The sequence below is a fragment of the Pezoporus occidentalis genome, unplaced genomic scaffold, assembly GCF_034315485.1.
Source record: "Pezoporus occidentalis ecotype Australia unplaced genomic scaffold, CSIRO_AGI_Poc_V1 ctg53, whole genome shotgun sequence".
Classification (NCBI taxonomy): Eukaryota; Metazoa; Chordata; class Aves; order Psittaciformes; family Psittacidae; genus Pezoporus; species Pezoporus occidentalis.
Genome location: NW_026915866.1, coordinates 2,451,027 through 2,469,895, shown reverse-complemented (window position 1 = coordinate 2,469,895; position 18,869 = coordinate 2,451,027). Strand labels below are relative to the sequence as shown.

At 42.1% G+C, this 18,869-nt stretch overlaps 1 protein-coding gene across 8 annotated transcripts in view; it reads left to right on the top strand.

Moving 5' to 3' along the window:
* Nucleotides 1–18,869, top strand: part of FAM13A (family with sequence similarity 13 member A) — a 130,109-nt gene that overhangs the window by 50,787 nt on the left and 60,453 nt on the right. For 6 of the 8 annotated variants that reach the window (XM_062637585.1, XM_062637589.1, XM_062637588.1 and 3 more), the window contains 2 exons: nt 2,542–2,652; nt 6,074–6,246. In XM_062637585.1, the coding sequence (XP_062493569.1) occupies nt 2,542–2,652; nt 6,074–6,246 (284 nt within the window). The remainder of the gene's footprint in view (nt 1–2,541; nt 2,653–6,073; nt 6,247–18,869) is intronic. The other 2 variants (XM_062637590.1, XM_062637586.1) reach the window with 1 other exon arrangement.

The following is an 18,869-nucleotide window of genomic DNA, read 5'->3' as shown; positions in this document are numbered from 1 at the left end:
TGTATTTTGCTGAGAATAAAGATGCATTTTAAATTGCAGAGTAGCAGACTTTGGCAGAACCCGTGCTTTCAGCAGCTACAGCCTGCAAGTGTAACCTAACAGCCCACAACATACCTGGTTCAGGCTGAACCTGCTCTTTGTCAAATGCAGTTTGAGGTTAGGCTTTGCCAGATGAAAATGCTTCAGGAGACAGATTTGTTCTTCAACCAGAATATTTCTATTTTTCTGGGTTTCCCTTGGATTTATTGGTGTCATGTTCTGAAGTGAAGCTTTTTATGGCTTTACAAAGATTTATGGATTTCTCTTTGGCAGGCCATGTGGCTTAGATTTTGCCTGGGACAGAATGCTCCTTTGACACATGCCACACCATTTTAGGCATCACAGTTTACAGCAATTAACATGTTTAGTTAGCTGGATAAGTGAGAATGTGAAAGGGAAAATTACAGAATCACAGAGTGATTGAGGTTGAAGGGACCTCTGTGGGTCATCTTGTCCAACCCCACTGCTCAGCCAGGATACCTAGAGCCAATTGCACAGGGCCACGATGAGAGAGGTTTTGAATATCTCCACAGATAGAGGCTCCAAAGCTTCCCTGCTCAATCTGTGCCGGTGCTTGGTCATGCTCACAAAGTGTTTCGCGATGTTCGGAGGGAATTTCCTGTGTTTCAGTTTTTGCCCATTGCCTCTGGTCCTGTCACTGGGCGCTACTGAAAAGAATCTGTCTGCATCCTCTTTGTACTCTCCCTTCAGGTACTGGTACTGTTTGATAAGATCCTTCCTGAGCCTTCTCTTCTCTAGGCTGAACAGTCCCAGCTCTCTCAGCCTTTCCTGAGAGGATAGATGAGCCAGTCCCTTCATCATCTTCATGGCTGTTCATTGGACTCTCTCCAGTTATGTCCACATCTCTTTTGTAGAACACCAGGGAGCTCAGAACTGGTCTCGGCACTCAAGGTGTGGCCACACTAGTGCTGAGTAGAGGATAAGGGTCACTTCCCTTGACTTGCTGGTAGCACTCCTCCTAATGCAGCACAAGACACCTCTGGCTGCCTTTGTGGCAAGGGGCGTATGGCTGACTCATGGTCAGCTTGTCCACCAGGACCCCCAGGTCCTTCTCTGCCAAGCTGGGTAGACCCCAGCACATACTGGTTGTTCCTCCCCAGGCGCAAGAGTTTGCACTTCCCCTTGTTGAGCTACATGAGGCTCTTGTCAGCTCTGGATGGTAGCATGATCTCTGGCATGTCAGTCCCTCCTCCTAGTTTTGTGTCATCTGCAGACTAGGTGGTATGCTCTGCCTCATCATCCAGATCATTAAAGCTAGTTTTTTGCCTCCAACTAGACTTTGTAACAATGATCAAACAGATAAGGAATGAAGTCAGGTTAACTTAATAATTATTGTTAAATCTGAGGGGAAAAAATTAATAGAAGTGGTGTAAGCTAAATGTAAAGGGCTGTGAGCTAAAACACAAACAGGATACTGTTTCCGAAAGTCTCCTTGAGAAAAGCAAAACAGCCGCTGTACAAGATGGTATTTTAATGAATAGGCAATGGCTTTCTTTTCTTATTGTTAATACTTTCAAGAACATTATGAGATGAAAACAACTGCCTTCTAGCTAAGGGTTGCCCTTATCTGGGGAGTGGGGGAGATTCTTCCACTCAAGACTTTTGTAAACCTCACTTGAATCTTTCCTTGTTATTCAGTGGAATGGCTGTTTTGGAGACAAAATGCAAATGAGAGTGTGCTGCACAGCTAACTACAAGCCTCCTACAGTACTTCGTACAAAGTGTAACAAGATACAGCCTGTAGAAATGTGTTACAACATGCAACAAGTTTCTGCAGGGACTTTTGTTGTTGTTGTTTCCTTTTAAACTAATGCTGGAACTTCTTACAGATTTCTCGTGTGCCTTTGTAATAGCCCTCCCAGGGGTTTCACTGGCTATCGTCCCCATCCCATGGAGGATAAGGTGGCTCATTAGGCTGAGCACAAAAAGGGGTGTATTGGAGAAAATTAGAATAGCCTTTATACAATATTTGTCTTTTTTTCTCTCTCTTTTCTGTCATTTAACAACTAATATGCTTTTCTTCCCAGTATTGTCTTGATAATGAATAACTTAGAGCACTGCAGTTTTGCAAGGTATTATTGTCACTTTGTAAGGTATTGCTCTCTCAAACTTCATTGCATGAAACATATGCATGTACAAAGAAATCTGCCAAAAAATGATCTCTTGTGAGCTTCACCACCCAAAAAGCGTTTAGGCTGCCTCTGTCCATAGTTCTTTAATGTGCTTTGTAAGGAATTCAAATTAGTCAAGTCTTTGTCTACCCATGGGCGCATCTTCATCTCAGAGGCACCCCAGTGAAGTGCTGTTGTTACGATAGCTGTGCAGATGGCTTTTTCACAGGGTAACTAAAAACTGTAGAATGAGATCAGTGAACCTTTTTCCTTCCTATTGTTAATAAAGATTAAAGACATATTACTTAAACAAAAAAGTTCATTTAATTTTTAATACATATGGGCTCAAGGAATACATTTTGCTACATAGAATCATAGAAAATCTCAAGCTGGAATGGACTCACAAGGATCATTGAGTCTGTGCTCCTCAGTGTGTTTATATACAGATGCAACTGAAAGCAGTTTTGCACTGAAACTAAATGTAAGTTTAATTCAGAGATAAGTTGCCATTACTTGTAGACTATATTGCTAAAGAAATAACTACAGTGCTATGATATTGTTCTCCAAAGCTATCAAAATACTAGCTTATAAATCATCTGAAACATTGGTTCCTTCCACTTCTTAATGATTTTGAGGTACCCTGGAAATGCAGTGATAATCCTAGTTTGAATCTGATCTTTCAAACAGAATTTTCTTGCAGAGCTTCTATGTAATTGGCATGCCTTTTGTTGGAAGTGCCTGCATGCAAGTGATCTTTTATTGCCAGAAAATGAGAAGAATTAAAGACTGTACCAAAACTTTTTTTTTTCCTTTTAGAGCATCAGAATAATAAATAGGGTTTTTTAATGGAATTTTCCGGTAAAAGGAGCTTCTGTAAATGAGTGTAAAGTTCATAAATAATTTGCACAGAGGGAATCAGATACATGCTGTTCGGCAGATGCTGCCTGTTTCCTAGTGCTTCTTGTTGTGTAAGGCAGGTTTTACTAATGCAGTATCCAGTAGCAAAATTATTTAGCTTTGTTAATTGCAATCTTAAAATCAGGATGCACATAGTATAGTAGGGATGGAAAGGCTGGCTTCCTGCTGTTTTTCAGGCATCCGTTGCTGCCGGTATACGTGCTACATCGTAGAAGTTGCCTGTTTTGCTTGACCCACGTGTACTCCTGTAAAGTACTAACAGGACAGTGTAGGAGCTGTTTTAGTTTAGAGGTCTGTGCATACGTGTAGTCACCATTTCTTGTAACTCTGGTGAAGAGCTTTTCTGGTGTTCATGGCATCAGCTTTAGCAGGCGGTGAAGTAGCACCAAAGGCCACTTTGAGAGATGTTCAGGTGCAGACACAAGAGACAACTGTCACCTCCAGATGCAGAACAGCTAAATGAGGGACTGCAAGTTTTCAGGGGGAAAGAAAGGCTTAATAGCCATTCTAGCAGAATTTGGTCCCTCCAAATCCTGGGCCCTGCTGCCTCCTGTTGTGAGTCCCTTGTGGAATGCTGCCATGTGTAGATCCCTGCCTCCCCTTCTCCCCCCAGACATGGTCTTCCCGTTTTAAATCACAGCACTGCTGAAGTTGTGTAGCAAGCTGAGAGCCATGGCTTGATGCCTGTGTGCTGTGTGCCCAGTTTCCGTGGTGTCAACAGTCAGTGACTGCTGCAGTGAATGCGCTGACATTGTATTGATTCAAGCCAGTGGTGGTCCAAAGGTGAGATATTGACTCCAGGCAAAATGCCCAGTGATGTTGGCAAAGGCAGGATCTCACCAAGAGTATGCAGTCCAGAGGCTGAAGCTGGGAAGCTCTCTTAATGTATCTCTCTGGTTTGCCTTTGCCTCTGGTATATGTATTTTTTTTCAGTAAGAAGCAGCTTTCTGTCCCATGAAACTTTTCAACGCACACAAAGCATTAGAATACAAATGTAAGTGAAACAAAGCATTATAAAACAGAGGAAGCACCAAGAATTTTCCTAATATTCTTAGGGTAAGTCAGGTAAGAAAAGGGTTCAAGAGTGATCCGGAAAGTCTGACTTACTGTGCAGCAGATTTGCAGAAACTGCAGCAGGCAGCAGAATTAATCAACAAATGGATAATTGGAGTCATTAAGAAGCACCAGCATTACTTCTTTAGAGAAAAAATTGTCACAGAGGAGACAGTGAGCATGTGAATAGGTATAGTCAATGTAGCACACTTGAATTTTCAAAAGGTTTTGATAGGATTATCAAAGGTTTTTAAGAGGCAAAGATGTCTTGTGATAAGAAGAAAAGACTTTTTATGGATTAATAATTAGAAAGCAGTAAAAACGCATAGTTGGTTTATCAGTGGAGAGAGGGTTCCTTGGAGTCCCTTAGGGATCTTTGTTGGAATCTGTGCTATTCAACCACTTCAGTAATGACCCAGAAAAAGTTTGAATGTGCTGATATTAGAAACTTACTTAAGGTAGGAAAAACTAAAAGCTGGCTACAGGGACTTACAGAAGGCTCCTAATTTACTCTGTACTGGCTGAAAAGAATTACAAGTTGAATTTCCATCACTATATGGTAAAACTTATGCCCACAAACCACAAATTAAATAAATGTGTACACTGATGAGCTCCAAATTAGATCTTGTTTTCAGAAAAGAGCTCTTGATGCTGCTGAAACATCACAAAGCTGTTTGTCAGTAAGCAATCATGAAAGGAAATAAAATGCTGGGTTTTGATAAGAAGCCACCACTAAATCTGCCTACTTATATAATGCTGGCTGCAGCTCTGGCTACAGAAGGTGAAAGAAAAGGTGTAGAGAAAAGCATCAAAAAGGATCAAACACATCAGAATACTTCTGTAAAATTGATGACTATATAAGCTGTTTTGGTTTTTTTGTCTGATAAGAGACAACTGCTGGAGTAGTATAAAGTCAAGAATGGTATGGGGAAGGTGAGTGAGGAACTATTATTTGCAAATTCTCATAATTCAGAAACAAGGGAAAAAATATCTGTCACCCTATCTAAAATAGAAATACTTTTCTTATATAACTTTAATTAGTGTGTAACAATGTTGTTGTGAAATGTGATGTGAAACTCCCAGGCATAGGATCTTGCAAAGGCTAAACATAGCAGGGAACACAGGAGAAAGCTGAATGTGAGCACAAAGGTTAGCCTCAATGTTTGCTTATAACACAGCGATCCAGGTGCAACCTCTTAAGTCAAAAAAAAACCCAAAGCACAGATTGCTAAAAGCTGTGGCAGTGCATGAGGGACAGACCTCTGAACTTGCTCTCTTTCCCCCCTAAGCATCCTTTATCTGCTGCTGATACTGGACACCCATCTAATGCAGCACTGTCTCCTCTTGTGTTCTGTATGCTTGTGCTGAAAGGGCAGAGCAAGATCCCTGGCTTCATGTAGATAGGCTCAGTGATGCTTAGAAACTTTGCCTTGGATTTAGGGAGCTGAACTTCCAGCTCTGTGTCCTGGCTGCCTCAGCAAAGAACATGAATGCAGAATTTTCAGTCTAAGAAATTTCCTTCCAGGGTAAATGTTGACGTCATTTGAAATTAAAAAGGATAGGAGAAGAGGTGTATGATTGCCTTTACCATCTGTTTCTCTAGTTGTGTCAAGAAGCAAATCAGATTCAATGGGAAGTTTTCTGTGATTCAGAAAATAACTGTTTATTTTACTTACCCTCCTTTTTTAAATCTTGCGACCTATGGAAAGAGCCCCTGTTCTTTCCATAGACACACCTTTATTTTTCTTTAAATAGTCTTTATCAAACAGAATGTCTGATTCATATGTATTCTATACTGTTATTTCTCACCTTGTCATATTCTTTGTTGTTTATACACTGGTATGGTATGTCTTTTTGTTAGATTATCTGAAAAGGCTGCTCTGTCCTTTCTTCCTTTCATGCTTCATTTTTCTCTCTCTTTACTTCTGTAGATGACAAAGTCCACAATGGAAGGATCCGGCCAAACATGCCTAGTGCCACAACCAGGCCTATCAGATGGAATACCTCAGGTCAGCCTCCGCTTGGCAGATGGTGGTTCATGTTGGAAGGAGATGGATTTAACAGATGAAATTTCCTTCATTAACAGTGATGTGTTTTTCCCCAGGTTAGTGGTCCTTTTTTCCTTTGTGTTTGTTCTGTACCTGCACCACCAGCTCTGGGCATTTTGAAAACTTCATGCTTACAAAGTCAGTATGGTGGGGTATAAGGCAAATTAACATGCGTACCCCTGTTAAAGCCACACATTCCAACGGGTTCCTTATAAAGCCAGCTCTGTGCTTTAGTTTGCCTTCCCATTACAAATTTTCAAGCATATGAAGGTGGGCTGGCTGGTGAAGGAGTGCAGATGGACAGGACTGATCTAAGATCAGGCACTAGAAATTACACCGAGCACAAGATGCAAGCATGTTTGATCTTCCCCATTTAGGTCTTAACAGATAGCTGATTTTATTCCCATTCTTAATCCAAAAAGGAAGGGGCTTTTGAGAGTTTTTCTTTCTGGCAGGAATAATGATAAGTACTAGTGTTGTTCAGACAAGACAGAGAATAAAGAGTATCTGTCTGAATTCGTCTGTAAGAGTCCGTCTGTCTAGAGCATCTAAAAGAGAATCTTGAGTTTTGATTGTTGGCACTTTATCAGTGAAGCAGACAGGTAATGGACAGTTTAGTTTGTTGTAAAGTTCTTCACTGAATATCTCACTGATCCAGTGTATTTTTGTTGTTCTCAACATGTTGAATTGAGTCTGTTGTTCCCTTTCTTCTTGTGTCTAGTGCAGCGCATAAAGGATTCAGGTTACTGTGGGAAATTGCTGTATGCTACTGAAATACGGGATTGGCCTAATGTGGGAAATAGTGCTATTTACATGTCATGAAACATGACACCACGGCGTCTCTGCATACCAACACAGAACACAAAGCAGAGGCAGAACACAAAGCAGAGGCAGTGCTGCCAGACACGTAACTGAGTGACTCCACTGTGTCAGCAGGAGACGCGTGCTATTCTCAGCACTAGCACAGACAGACAGCACTCACCTTATGAGTTTGCAAATTATGCACTAGCACCAGATTTTGGTTATAATAATGGTGGGATGAGTTAGGAAATGATGCAGTAACACCAGATTTTGAATTGTGATGGTGGTGAAGTATATACGCCAAATCTGGTTTCTAGCCCTCACAGGCACACATGCTTTTTAGCTTCTACCTGCATCAGCTGTGTGGCTTACTGTCCCCAAGCCTGCCCCCAAGACTCCTGCAGCCAGAAAACATCAGGTTAATTTACACATCTTCATTAATCCAGGTCCTTTTAACTGAGATGAGCGAGGAAACAATTATTGAAGTAGGTCAGCTGGCAAAACTGAGAAAGCAATACAGTTCTACGAGCAAGAGAAGGCCCAGCAGTTGGGGCTGGGTCAGATGTTATAGACTTGCATTGGTACTCTGGAGCTTGGCAGATAGTTTGCCCCTGCCCGTTCTCCATTACATGTTATAAGGTGTAAAGGAAAATCAAGTTGAAACAAAGGACTTACGAGTTTCATGTCTGGGATAGTATGTTTGACTGATGTGCTTCATGAGGTGCCCCAAAAAAATGTGATTCTTTCAGGAGAACAGTCCTCAAAAAACAATTATTTGCTATAGGAATTCATACTTTCCCATCAATCTGTGATTACTTAGAAGAGTACTGTTGAAGTATGGGACAGTTAGGCCAGCCAGTAACTCAGAACCATGCAGCCAGTCACACAGGACATTAAGCACCAATGTGTTTGTAATTAGGCAGAAGCCTAATCTCAATGCTCAAGCCTTCAGATGATCTTTCATCTCTGTCTGCATCTCTTATTTTACCTGGGAAATTAATAAGCTGTAGACATTAATTCTTTTGCGATCCCATTTTGTTCAATAATGCCCTCATTTTCTGTCCTGTGTCACGCATTTATACATACTTACTTAACTGAGTATCTGCACTGCTGTTAGCTTCCAGTACTTCTGTCAGTGATCTAGTGCTGCTCCCAGAGAAGGAGTAGATAGTGGTTGCTGGTTTTGACCGCGCTCCAGGATGGCAGGTTGTTGGGCAGGGCAGGATGGAGAGGAGGCCCTGGACCATCCCTAAGAGGGAAGAGAGGTCTCTTGCAGGCCTAATACACTTGGGGGACAGCTGTCTGTACAACAGTCAGAAACCCAAATTCTCTGTCATTAATGGAGTGCTCTGATATATCAGGAGTGTTTTTAAACATGCTGTTGGCAGCCTTGTGTCACTCCTGTGTAACCTAGGCTCACATTGAGATATTACCTGGTATCATCTCAGTACAAGGCTACATTAGGAGTTTTCACCTTTTTCAGCAAAAGGACTCTGGCACCTGACCTAGATCATAAAATGCTTTGCAAACACATTACTGTTCTTGTTGAGGGGAGTTGTGTCACAAGGTACTAACAGTTCTTAAATAAATGTTATCATTAATTATATGTAATTATCTGATACATTTTAGTGAAATGACTGTATCTGCTCAGTTATCATATGATCTTTGTTAGAAAAGAATAAAGGTTGTTCTTGGCAATGATAATCATTTGCTGTCTCATGAAAACGCCTGTGGTTTGTTCCCTTTCTATGCTCAGATACTGTGATATGGGTGGATTAGAAGAGGGTGAAGGGCTGCACAGAACAGTAGATACAGAACTCCACCTTTAGCAGGCTTGCAAGTGTAACAGTGAAGAAATAGCTGCACACAGTAAGCCTGTAAGCCCGCCCATCCACCCACCCAGGGCTATAATCTTTAATATATTTTCAGTCAGTTTCATTTGACGCTAGAGCAGAGGTTTTTAGGGAGAAAGTGAAAGACTTCTGGTTGATTAGTTAATTTTGATACTATTTAAAATACCCCTCAGCATGTGTCTTCATACAGTTAACCTTAAAATGAAGATCTGCATAATAAGTAGCAGCTACAGTTACGACTGTGTCTTCTAGAATAGCTTACCAATTCTTTAAACATTGAAGTCATGTTATGCCTTCTAACAGGTATGATTCCTCATGGCAGGAAATTTTTGAAGGTGCTGCTGTCATTTGAATTACGTGATACATCAGTAACAGTCAAAACATAGTGCAGGGCGTAAAATCTGGATCACCTTCTCTTCACACCTGTTATCCTAAGAAAATTGTATTTGTGAAGTTGATATGTTCTTTTTTTCTCACCAAAATAGGTGGATTAACTATATGTACCCATAATCCCCACTAGCACATAATGTATGTGTTCTCTTGAAAGTTGCCTCTGTATGCCAAGGACAAACTGTTCATTAGGCAGTGGCAGGAAACCATACCTGTAATGCAGTCTTTGAGTAAATCCTGAAACAGTGGAGGAAGGAGGGAAGGAAGGAAGGGAGGAAGGAAAGGAAGGAAGAAAGGAAGGAAAGGAAGGGAGGGAGGGAGGAAGGAAGGAAGGAGTTCTCTGAGAGAAGCATGAAGGTCTGCAGGCAATATGCAGCCTGATATGTATTTCTGTGACATCTCATTTTTCCAAGTGCTCCTGTGCAGAACTTTAGAGCAGGGCAGCCAAGCTTTCAGACCATGGGAACCACACACATACTTTATCTTTACCTGGTTGAGAGCCACAGGACCCACACTGCAGACCTCATGAGCCAGGGTGGGGCAGCAGCTTTGGGACTAGAAAGAAGGGACCAGGGCTCCCTGCGATCTTACCAGACCTTCAGTGAGAGGGAGCTAGGATGGGCTTGCAGCTCTGTGAAGCTCAGAGTCCCTTTTTGGGTCCCTCTTTCTTTCTACTATCTAGGACAAAGTCTGCTCAAAACTCTGGTTCAGAAGAGGTATACATAACTGCAGTAGAAACTGGAATGATTTTAGATCTGCCTAGGGCTACTAAAACTTAGTGCTTCAAATAACATTCAAATAGATTTTACTTCAGGGACAGGATATATTAAAGTGTAAGTGAACACAAAGGTAGGAGGGCCTCTTACAAGCAATGCTCTTAGCCTTTTATGCCAAACTTCATATACAAGCAAAGAGACAGCCTTCAGGCAGTAGGAAAAATGCTTCTTGCAGCCAAAATGTGAGGCAGGGGATTGTTGATGATGACCAGAAATCTCTTGGCTTTTGCTGGCTCAGAGGTGCCTGCTGTCTGCAGACTTTTGTTGTCAATGTCCTGGATCTTTTGCTCAGGGAAGGGCACTAAAATATGCTTTGCTGTTGTATATGACTGTTCTACCTGGAGCTGCATCTCTTTGCAGTTCTGGTACTGTTTTGAAGGAGCATCCCTCAGTGGCAGGGCACCCTGCAGTTTGCAATGCTGTTATATATTGATCGAATATATATCCGAAGGTACCCTTCGTTGCTAGAAGTGGTCAGGTGCTGGGTTATGGGTGCATGTATAGCAGTCAAACTTTGTGAAAAACTTTGTGCAGTTCCCAAGAACCAAAGCTTAGAGCAACCACTACCATTGTTCAGTAAGCAGGCTGCCTTCTCCAGTATTTTCTAGCCTTGTCTTTGTGTGCCAAAGATCATAAATTCCTGTTTGTGGCTGTAGTCACAGCTGCAGTGAGATTTGCCAGCACAGATACCCCGTGCTGGCTTTCTAACATGTTCATGTTCTCAAAGGGAAGGTTTGTTTATATCAGCCTTTTGTTCACAGAGATCCTTATATCTGGCCTATGTCCTGCAAGTCAAGGCTTCACATGCTATAGTTGCCTCTCTAAAGTAAGAGTTGGGTTAATGTACCCTGCTGCACCCTCTTAATGACACTCCATGTTCTCACTGTTAATTGTCAAGGTATAAAAACACATGTATTTGTACACTGAGAAGTTTGTGCTTACTATAAACACTTCCCCTATTTGTTGGCTTTTCTTTTAGCAGCTGCGGTTTAAAACCAAGACAAGCTAAAATTTACCATTATTATCTGGCATGTGATAAGAACTTGGGTGCCTGTTGTTGCCAGAACAAATTAAGCAGAGGGGGGCTGGTGTTGTTTGCTTAGCTGACTATTTTTGTTTAGGTTTGGGGTTTTTTGTTTTTGAAGTCTGTAATGCCAGTACATTCAGTCCCTAACCAAAGCAATAATTTGCCTTATCACTTAGGAGCCTCGCTGCCAGGTTTACATAAGGGATTGCAGCCAGGCAGCTGACAAGGCTGCCCTGGACTCTATAGCTATGGACTTTCCAGCAAAACTGCTCAGGAAAGCAGCAAAGGTCTGGAATGAGGCCAGTGAGGAGGTGGTGAGGGCAGTTGCCTTCTGCATCGTTCGGCAGCAGCCTCTGGTGGGCCCTGCTCTGAGCCCTCAGAAAGGATTTTCTGTGTGTAAGGTATTGTTGCTGTTTGTCACTGTCTCTCTTTAGATTGTGTTGAGTTAGTTTTTCCAAGCTGACTCACTTAACTTTGAGAGTACATCTGTTCTCCACCCTCCTATGCAATCAGTTCCCTTCTTTCTTGCATTGTGAGATGCTGTCAGTAGGAACTGCTTTACATAATGAGTTGTTAAGAAAAGCATTCAGTTTTCTAAAAAACACAGCCACAAAGAAATGTGATGTGTCTCACCGAGGTAGGTGACTGTGAATGGCAAGTCAGGGTGTGGTCTGAGCTCTTCCAGGTTTTTTTCTCCCCTGTAGGTAGAGATGTAATGACAGACACAGAAACATGTAATTATGTGGATCTTTTTCCATGCAAGTCACCTGGGTGGATTTCAGTTTACTTTTCCAAGCATTTGCCCTCTCTTTTCCACCCTGCACAAGTTACTCCTTTAGATTAGGCTTTGTCCATTTCACTATTCAAACCTTCCTGTTTGCCTCTCTGTGCAAAGAGAGTGACTTGTGGGATGGAAAGCATTTTGAATCTGATACCCTGTCATGTGCCACAGAAGCAGAGGTTCATCTTGGAAGCAACAAGAATCATAAAGGAAACAAAGATCTGTTGACAGATGTAGAAAGCAGCACTTTAATGCCATAATGTGCATATGGAAACAAAAGTTGTTCTTTCAGTCCATGAGCCAAGTATATTGGCTTTTCCTGTTTCCTGGGACAGCATCCAGCAGCCTTAGAAACCAGAAAGGAACTACAGTAAGTTCACAGCAATTGTGTAACAAAGCTGAAAAAACTGACTCCTTTTTTGTATCTCAGGCATTGCCTTCTCAGCTAGAAGGATTCTTTCTTTCGTAATCTTGTTCCATTTTTTGTCTTACTGTGAGGAGTAAGACCCTTCATCTCATGAGGCTGGTGGTTTTCTGGTACCAGCTGGGTCAGATAATGGTCTTTGCAGTGGAAAATAAGGTGCAAATGTCTGTGAAAATTCTAAAGTAATTTTCAAGCACAAGAATCAGTGGCCTCTTATGGGAGAACACGCAGTGGATAAGGAATTCAAGCCAGCCTTGGAAATCTTCGAGCTTTTAATATTGGTGTTTACAAAACCCAAGACACCCATCACTACAACAGTCTTACTACAACTAGGGAAGAGGCAGAGCCTCTGCACTGCTACTTGATATATTCTTACTGAAGTGGGTAGTTCCTTCTCCTTTAACTTCCTCAGCCTGTCTGTTGAAGCGGTTGGTGCATTCTTCAGCTCAGGAGGCTCAGCAGTGCATGCCTGGTTTCCGGTAGCTTTGCAGAGCAAGCAGTTTTCTACCACCTGAAGTTGTGAGGTGCTCCTTCCTGTGCAGCTCCCTAGAGGGGACCTGGGCCTGCGTCCTGCAGGCAGTGTACAGGAAGATCAGTGGGCAGAGGTCACAGAGTTCTCAGCCAGGCTTGTTTGCTGCTGCCATTTCCCGTTGAGCTGAAAGAGCTGTGCGTTTGGACGCTGTGTTCAGCACGTTGCAGTGTAGGCTGTTGAGTTCAGCTGTGACTTCCCATGGCACACGTGTGTATTTTTAATCGAGGTGGTCAGCTGGCTGACTCACTGCTCTTGTCACTTCGCTTGCATCTGTTTGCCTCTGAGCTTTTTCACTGTTGTAAAATCTCCTCCTCTTTCATGGTCAGTGGCCATGAGAGATTTCCTCTCATTTTATCTGTTGAGGAATGTGATCCCAGACTGACTGATTATCTGCAAAGTGCACTTTCTCACACTGGCTCAGTGCCTTCCTCCTGTTCCGAGAGGGTTGCAGTTAGGAAGTGTAAAGATAGTTCTCTTTCTGTACCAAAGCTTTCCTTTTCGTTCCACACCTGCTGTAAGAAGTGTATTTGCGCTAGGGATGACTCCAAAGAGAAGCCACTAGGTAATGGCAAAGAAATTACTGGAGGCCATTTGAATGTTAATGACTTTCAGTCATTAAGGCTTTGACAGGACAGCTGGAAACAGGAGATTCCACCACTGGTTCCACAGGCCCTTTCACAGTCTCCTAGCTCTCAGCATTCAGAAAGTTTAAGTCATGTAGGGAGGGATTAACATCTAATAAAATAACATTTTTATTGTATTGTAAACCATCCTGCATTATGGTTAGGAACCACCTAACCACCATGAAATGATTACTCTCTTGGGAGCACTGTTAACAGTGCACCATGTTTTATAAAGTTTATAGATGCTTCCTTAAAAAAACAAAAACAAAAAAAACCCCACCACCCAGAAGTTCCAGAAAGTGTCAAATTGGGGGGGGGGGGGAATAATCAAGTGACCACCATTCTGAGAGGGCTACTGAGCATCACAGAAAATAAGTTTACTCTAAGCTCTCATTAGCTTTTTCTGGATTTATGCCCCTTGGGTAGAAAAACTTGGATTTTTTGCCAGGACAGTGAAAGGTGGGTTGGGAAGTTGCAAGTTTACCTACCCTTTCTCTTGTTATTTTAATGTTCCTGATAACTAAATACAGGCTTACACTGAGCTTTTGTTTCCCTTCCATATGCGCTTGTGCCACTCCTAACATTGCTCAGGCTGGCCTGCAGCAGGATAGGAGAGGGTTTGCACAGCCTGGACCCATATGGAATGGTTAGACTCAAAGTTGATGTCACATATAAAGGGCACAGCAGTGAGCTGAGCTAACTGAGCCCAGCATCATTGTATCTGGGAGCACATAAACAATAATTTGTGTTTCTTGATGTACTGACAGCTGGGTGCAGGTAAAAGCCCTGTGGGGCTGGCCTGAGAGGGCTGTGCTCCAGCCAAACGCAGTCAGGTTTGAATAGCTCTGGTCGGAGTTGTCTTTTAGCCAGGATGTCCTTTGCTTCCATGTCAGATGCATCTTGTAGGTCTAGGCAGAGAGATGGAGGTGTTCTCATGCAGCTCACTCTTCTCTTAGTGCTTCCCAGCCAGACTCGGCCTCTTGCAGAGTCATCTTTTCCCACCACCTCTCCGGGGAGCCTGACTGGCTGCTGGGGCCCTTGTGTAGGAAGAGGACTCCTTTCAGTTACATCATTAGCTGAAGAAGAAGAGCTATTTCTAGGGGGGTTTTCTGGAGGGTGACTCTGCCAGGCTGCCTGTCTTGCCAACACGGACAGCAGTTTATCTTTCAGTGGAGTAAAAAGCCACGTGCACCAAACATGAATGGCGTGGCCTGCTCCTCCACTTTGCGCAGCCCCTTCTGATACGGTTGTTATTTTCAGAAGGCTTGGGGTGAACTACAAGCATTTTGGTTGAAGATCCTTTAGAAAGCCGGAAATATAGTGGGTGCAGAGGCATAGAGTTCAAAGGATAGTAATTCTGCAGGGAATTGGAAGGATATTTTTGGAAGGTGGGAAACTGTGGAACCAGTGACATTTTTTGTGGGGAGTATAAATAATGCGGGGAGTACCAAGGGCTCATTTAAAAAAATTTGGAATCTTTTTGCTGAAGAATACTATTTTCTTCAGTGTTTTCTGTGGCAAACATTTTCATTAGTTTGAAACAGCTGAATATTTAAAGGGTCTTTGTGCAGACCATTTTATAAAAACAGTGATTTAGGAGTGGGAGAAGTTTCATTAGACAATAATATTTAGGAATTGCATGAGATTAGCAGAGCTTTGGAAAAAGCCTGCTTTGAAAATAACTTGTACATGACCAGACTCCTCCTGTTTGTTTGCTTGCTCTCCCATGCTCTGGCACTTGAACTAACTGGTGCAAGTGAAGAACCTAGTGACCCACTGCACAGCATGCTTTACCCCGTTCCCACAGCAGATTAGCTGGCACAACCATTCATTACTTGATGCTTTCCCAGAAAACCCTTTAGGAACCTACTCCCAGTCCTCCCCCTTCTCCAGGAGGGAGGCCAAGAAATAATCTGTGGGCTGTCCCATGGGGCAAGAGTCCTTTGGAACAAGTTAAAGCAGCTGACAAGCGGGTGTGGCAGTGCTTGCAAAGGACACTGCTGCTTAATGAAGAGCAGCCACAGCAGCTAATCCAGGTGTCCTGGGAGCTTGGGGTGTCCCTCTTGCTGAGAAATGTGTTTGCATGCTTATCTGTTGGCTGAGATCAGGAACTCTGAGAACCTGAAGCTCTGAGAAGCTCTCAGCTTGCTGTTTACTTTTCACCTGTCCCAGCAAGTTTAAGGAACAATTGTGGAATATGTTTTCTCCTTAATGGATTTTAACTAGCTTTGTTTGAAAGATAATTTGGCATCCAAGTTATAGGAAGGAACAGAAGAGCTGCAGTGCAAAAAACCCCAGTATGTTCCCCACAGATACGCCAACAATGCTGGTATTTCTCTACCGCTGCAAAAAATAAAAGGGGTAAAATGAAGTCAGCTGCAAGCAACCTGCTTCTTTTTTGGACCAGAGGAGTGTTAGTTAAGAAAATGCATAAGGGAGTTCTGCAAATTACATCTGAGGCTTGTGGTTTCTCTACAGAGGCAACTGTAAGGTGTAAGAGCCTTAAAAATTTACCATCATCTTTGATGAATTGTATCAGTAGTTCATTATCCTCACCATTTTAAAATGTCTCATTTTTAGTCATAATTTGTCTTTGACTCCCAGGCATTGGATCTTGTTCAGCTTGTGAATATGAATGTAAAATATGAATGTTTCCTGCATGCATGGGCCATTTTCTTTGAAAAGCACTGAGTGTGTAAGGTTTATTCTTGTGTTTGCTTCATGGGTTGTCTCTGGGCACTATTTAGGTTTTTACAGCTTGCTTGGGAATGGGAATTCCTGAACTGATTGGGGTCTTCTGTAGCAACCACCCCAATAGGAAATACAGACATTACACACGTTTTCTGTGTGGTATTCATGTTGCCTCCAAGGACGATGTTAATTTCTTGAGTCACACAGTCACTCAAGGCTTGGATAGAAGTACTGATCTGGTGTGATATTTTGTCCTCCAGTGGTACCCATCATCTTGTATAATGTCCGCAGATTTGACTCCTCTATGTAACTATGAAACTTCTAGTACTGGCTTACACATGACATACAGAAAGAACCACTGGTATTATTTTACGTTTCCTTTCAGATCATTGATAAGAGCATTAAGTGATACAGGGCTTAGCACCAGCCTTGGAAAGTCACTCTTAGTACTTTTACCCCTTTCTGAGGATCCCCTTTTACTACATTCTGGTTTTGACATACTAGTTGTTCTTTCTTCTCAGCTGTGCTCTTTTGGACAGGGCCTATTTAATTGTCTGTGTGCTTTGTTTGGACATGAAGGGCTACAGTTTCCAAATATGGTATCTCTTTACATGTGACTCACTTATTTCATGTATGCACACAAATCTTCTGGCCCTAGGGAGATTTTCCAGGGTATTTATCATTTATAATTGCAGATGTTTATATGCACAGGTACTCTAAAAAGGAAAATGCATGTGTCGATGCATGTATGTGTACATAAATAATAGCATTTTAAATGTTGTATTGGTGGTATTTTGAAAAGTGCATTCTTTAATTTTCAGCACGATGGTATCTTTGCTTTGCGTTTCGTGTTTCTGCCAGGGGGAAATTATTGCGTAAGTTAGTAAACTGTTTGAATACATTGGTGGTATTGAGCAGAACTCCAGCAGCTTAAAAACCTTCAGATTTTATCAGACCAGGCAAGATATTTTTTTATTAAGAGTATCTACTTTGTGTATGACAGTGCAGTGAGGCAAGGGATAACTGCTTTTCAGGAGGCAGACATGGCCACATCCTCATGAAATCCATTACCTAGATCACTTATCTCTCATATCCTCTGGTGCTGTTCATAGAATCTCTTCTATTGCTGCTTCATATGCTGAGAAAATTACTTGGTGTGCAGCTAAGTATGAAAAGGAAAGAAAGAAGAGAAAGCACTTCAGTAATGATAATTAGCAGGACACTTCATTTCCAAACATGTGTTCATTCTTTAAACATCAGTGGTGGTGGAGAGAAGTGATTATTCATATTTAGTTCCTGACAGTGTCTTTTTTCCTTTGTTGAATCTCAGTAAGAAACTTGCAGAACAAATAGTTTGAACCCAGGTATTGCCTTGGTGTGTAGGTGCTGAAGTGTGGCGCTATGTGTTGGTACTGCAGCAGCATGGTTGGGTGCAGCTGTCAAAGGGGGGTATTGTTGATGGTATTATAGCCTGGTGATAGAGCTTTGGGTAGGCTAGGTTCATGCCCAGTGCCTTGCCTATGGACTTCCCACTCACCCCAGAGAGAGCATAGTGGCTGTAGAATCACAGAGCGGTTTTGGTTGGAAGAGAAATCATTCTTTGCTGTCTATTTTACTGAAGTATTAGCAGTACACTGAAGACCATACAGTCAATGGAAAGAATGCTGTGCCTGTCCTGAAAGGGTTTTTTCTTCCCCATTCTTTATGTGTTTGGTGGTACCATAAATAGCCACTGTGGTGCATTGTTGCTGCCAACAGATGACTCTGGCCTTTCTGAAGAATAGGAATGCAAGAGTTGCATGAAACTTGCAGAAGAGGTTTTGTATTCCACAGTTAATGTGGGAGAATAAATTCAACAAGTACAAATCCAAACCAAAATGCTGTATAATCTCACTTTTCATATGTGATAACCCGTCTCAAATTATGCAAGTTTAAAAAGGTGTAAGAGGGTAGGGGGAGGGTAGGAATTCCTGCCTCTGTTGAGTAGCAAGTTGGCTTAAACGTAACATCAGTGAGAAGGAAGTGAAATTGTTTGGAGATAAGACTCCGGTTTTCTTGCAGCTTTTGTCTGCCTACTTTGTGCCACAAACACATCGCTTGTGGTCCTACCCATGAACAGGGGAGGTGAAGAATGGAGGAATTGTGAGAGGCAGACAAGGAAGGAGAGGAGAGACACCATTGAGGGGACTCCAAAAGAAAACAAAAACAGAAGGTGGATCTGAAGATGCCGATGGTGCTGGGAGCCCTGGGCAACATTAATGTTCTCCCAGGGCATCTGTTTGATTTTAGCATGGTGCCATGCACTAACAACCTTCCTCACTGATTATAATTATAAATTATTCTTTCTGGTTATTACAGCATCTGTTTTGTTAGTGAATTCTTTGTTGAGGATCTTAGTACTTCTAAGCTTGTTTTTGCAGGCAGGTCCCATGGAAGTTACAACAAAAGAGCTCGGGTGTAAATTCAGAGAACAGCAGCTACTTGAGTTACTCCACTTCTGTTTATTCAGCAAGCTGCTCTGGAGAACCCTGACTCCTTCCCCATGAAGATGGGTCCTTAGTTAAATGTGGAAAATTATCTTTTTTTATTGGCATCCTGATGGTAACAATCAGTTTTATAGAAGTGTAATGATCTAGGAATAATTGTGTGTATGTATAAAAAAAGATTGCCCAGGAAGAGGTAATTTGATTTATTGTCAAATTGTGAAACAGAACAAGGTGCTTTTGTTTTATACTGAAGCAGTTTTACGTATCAGAATAAAATCTTTCTCTCATGGTTTTA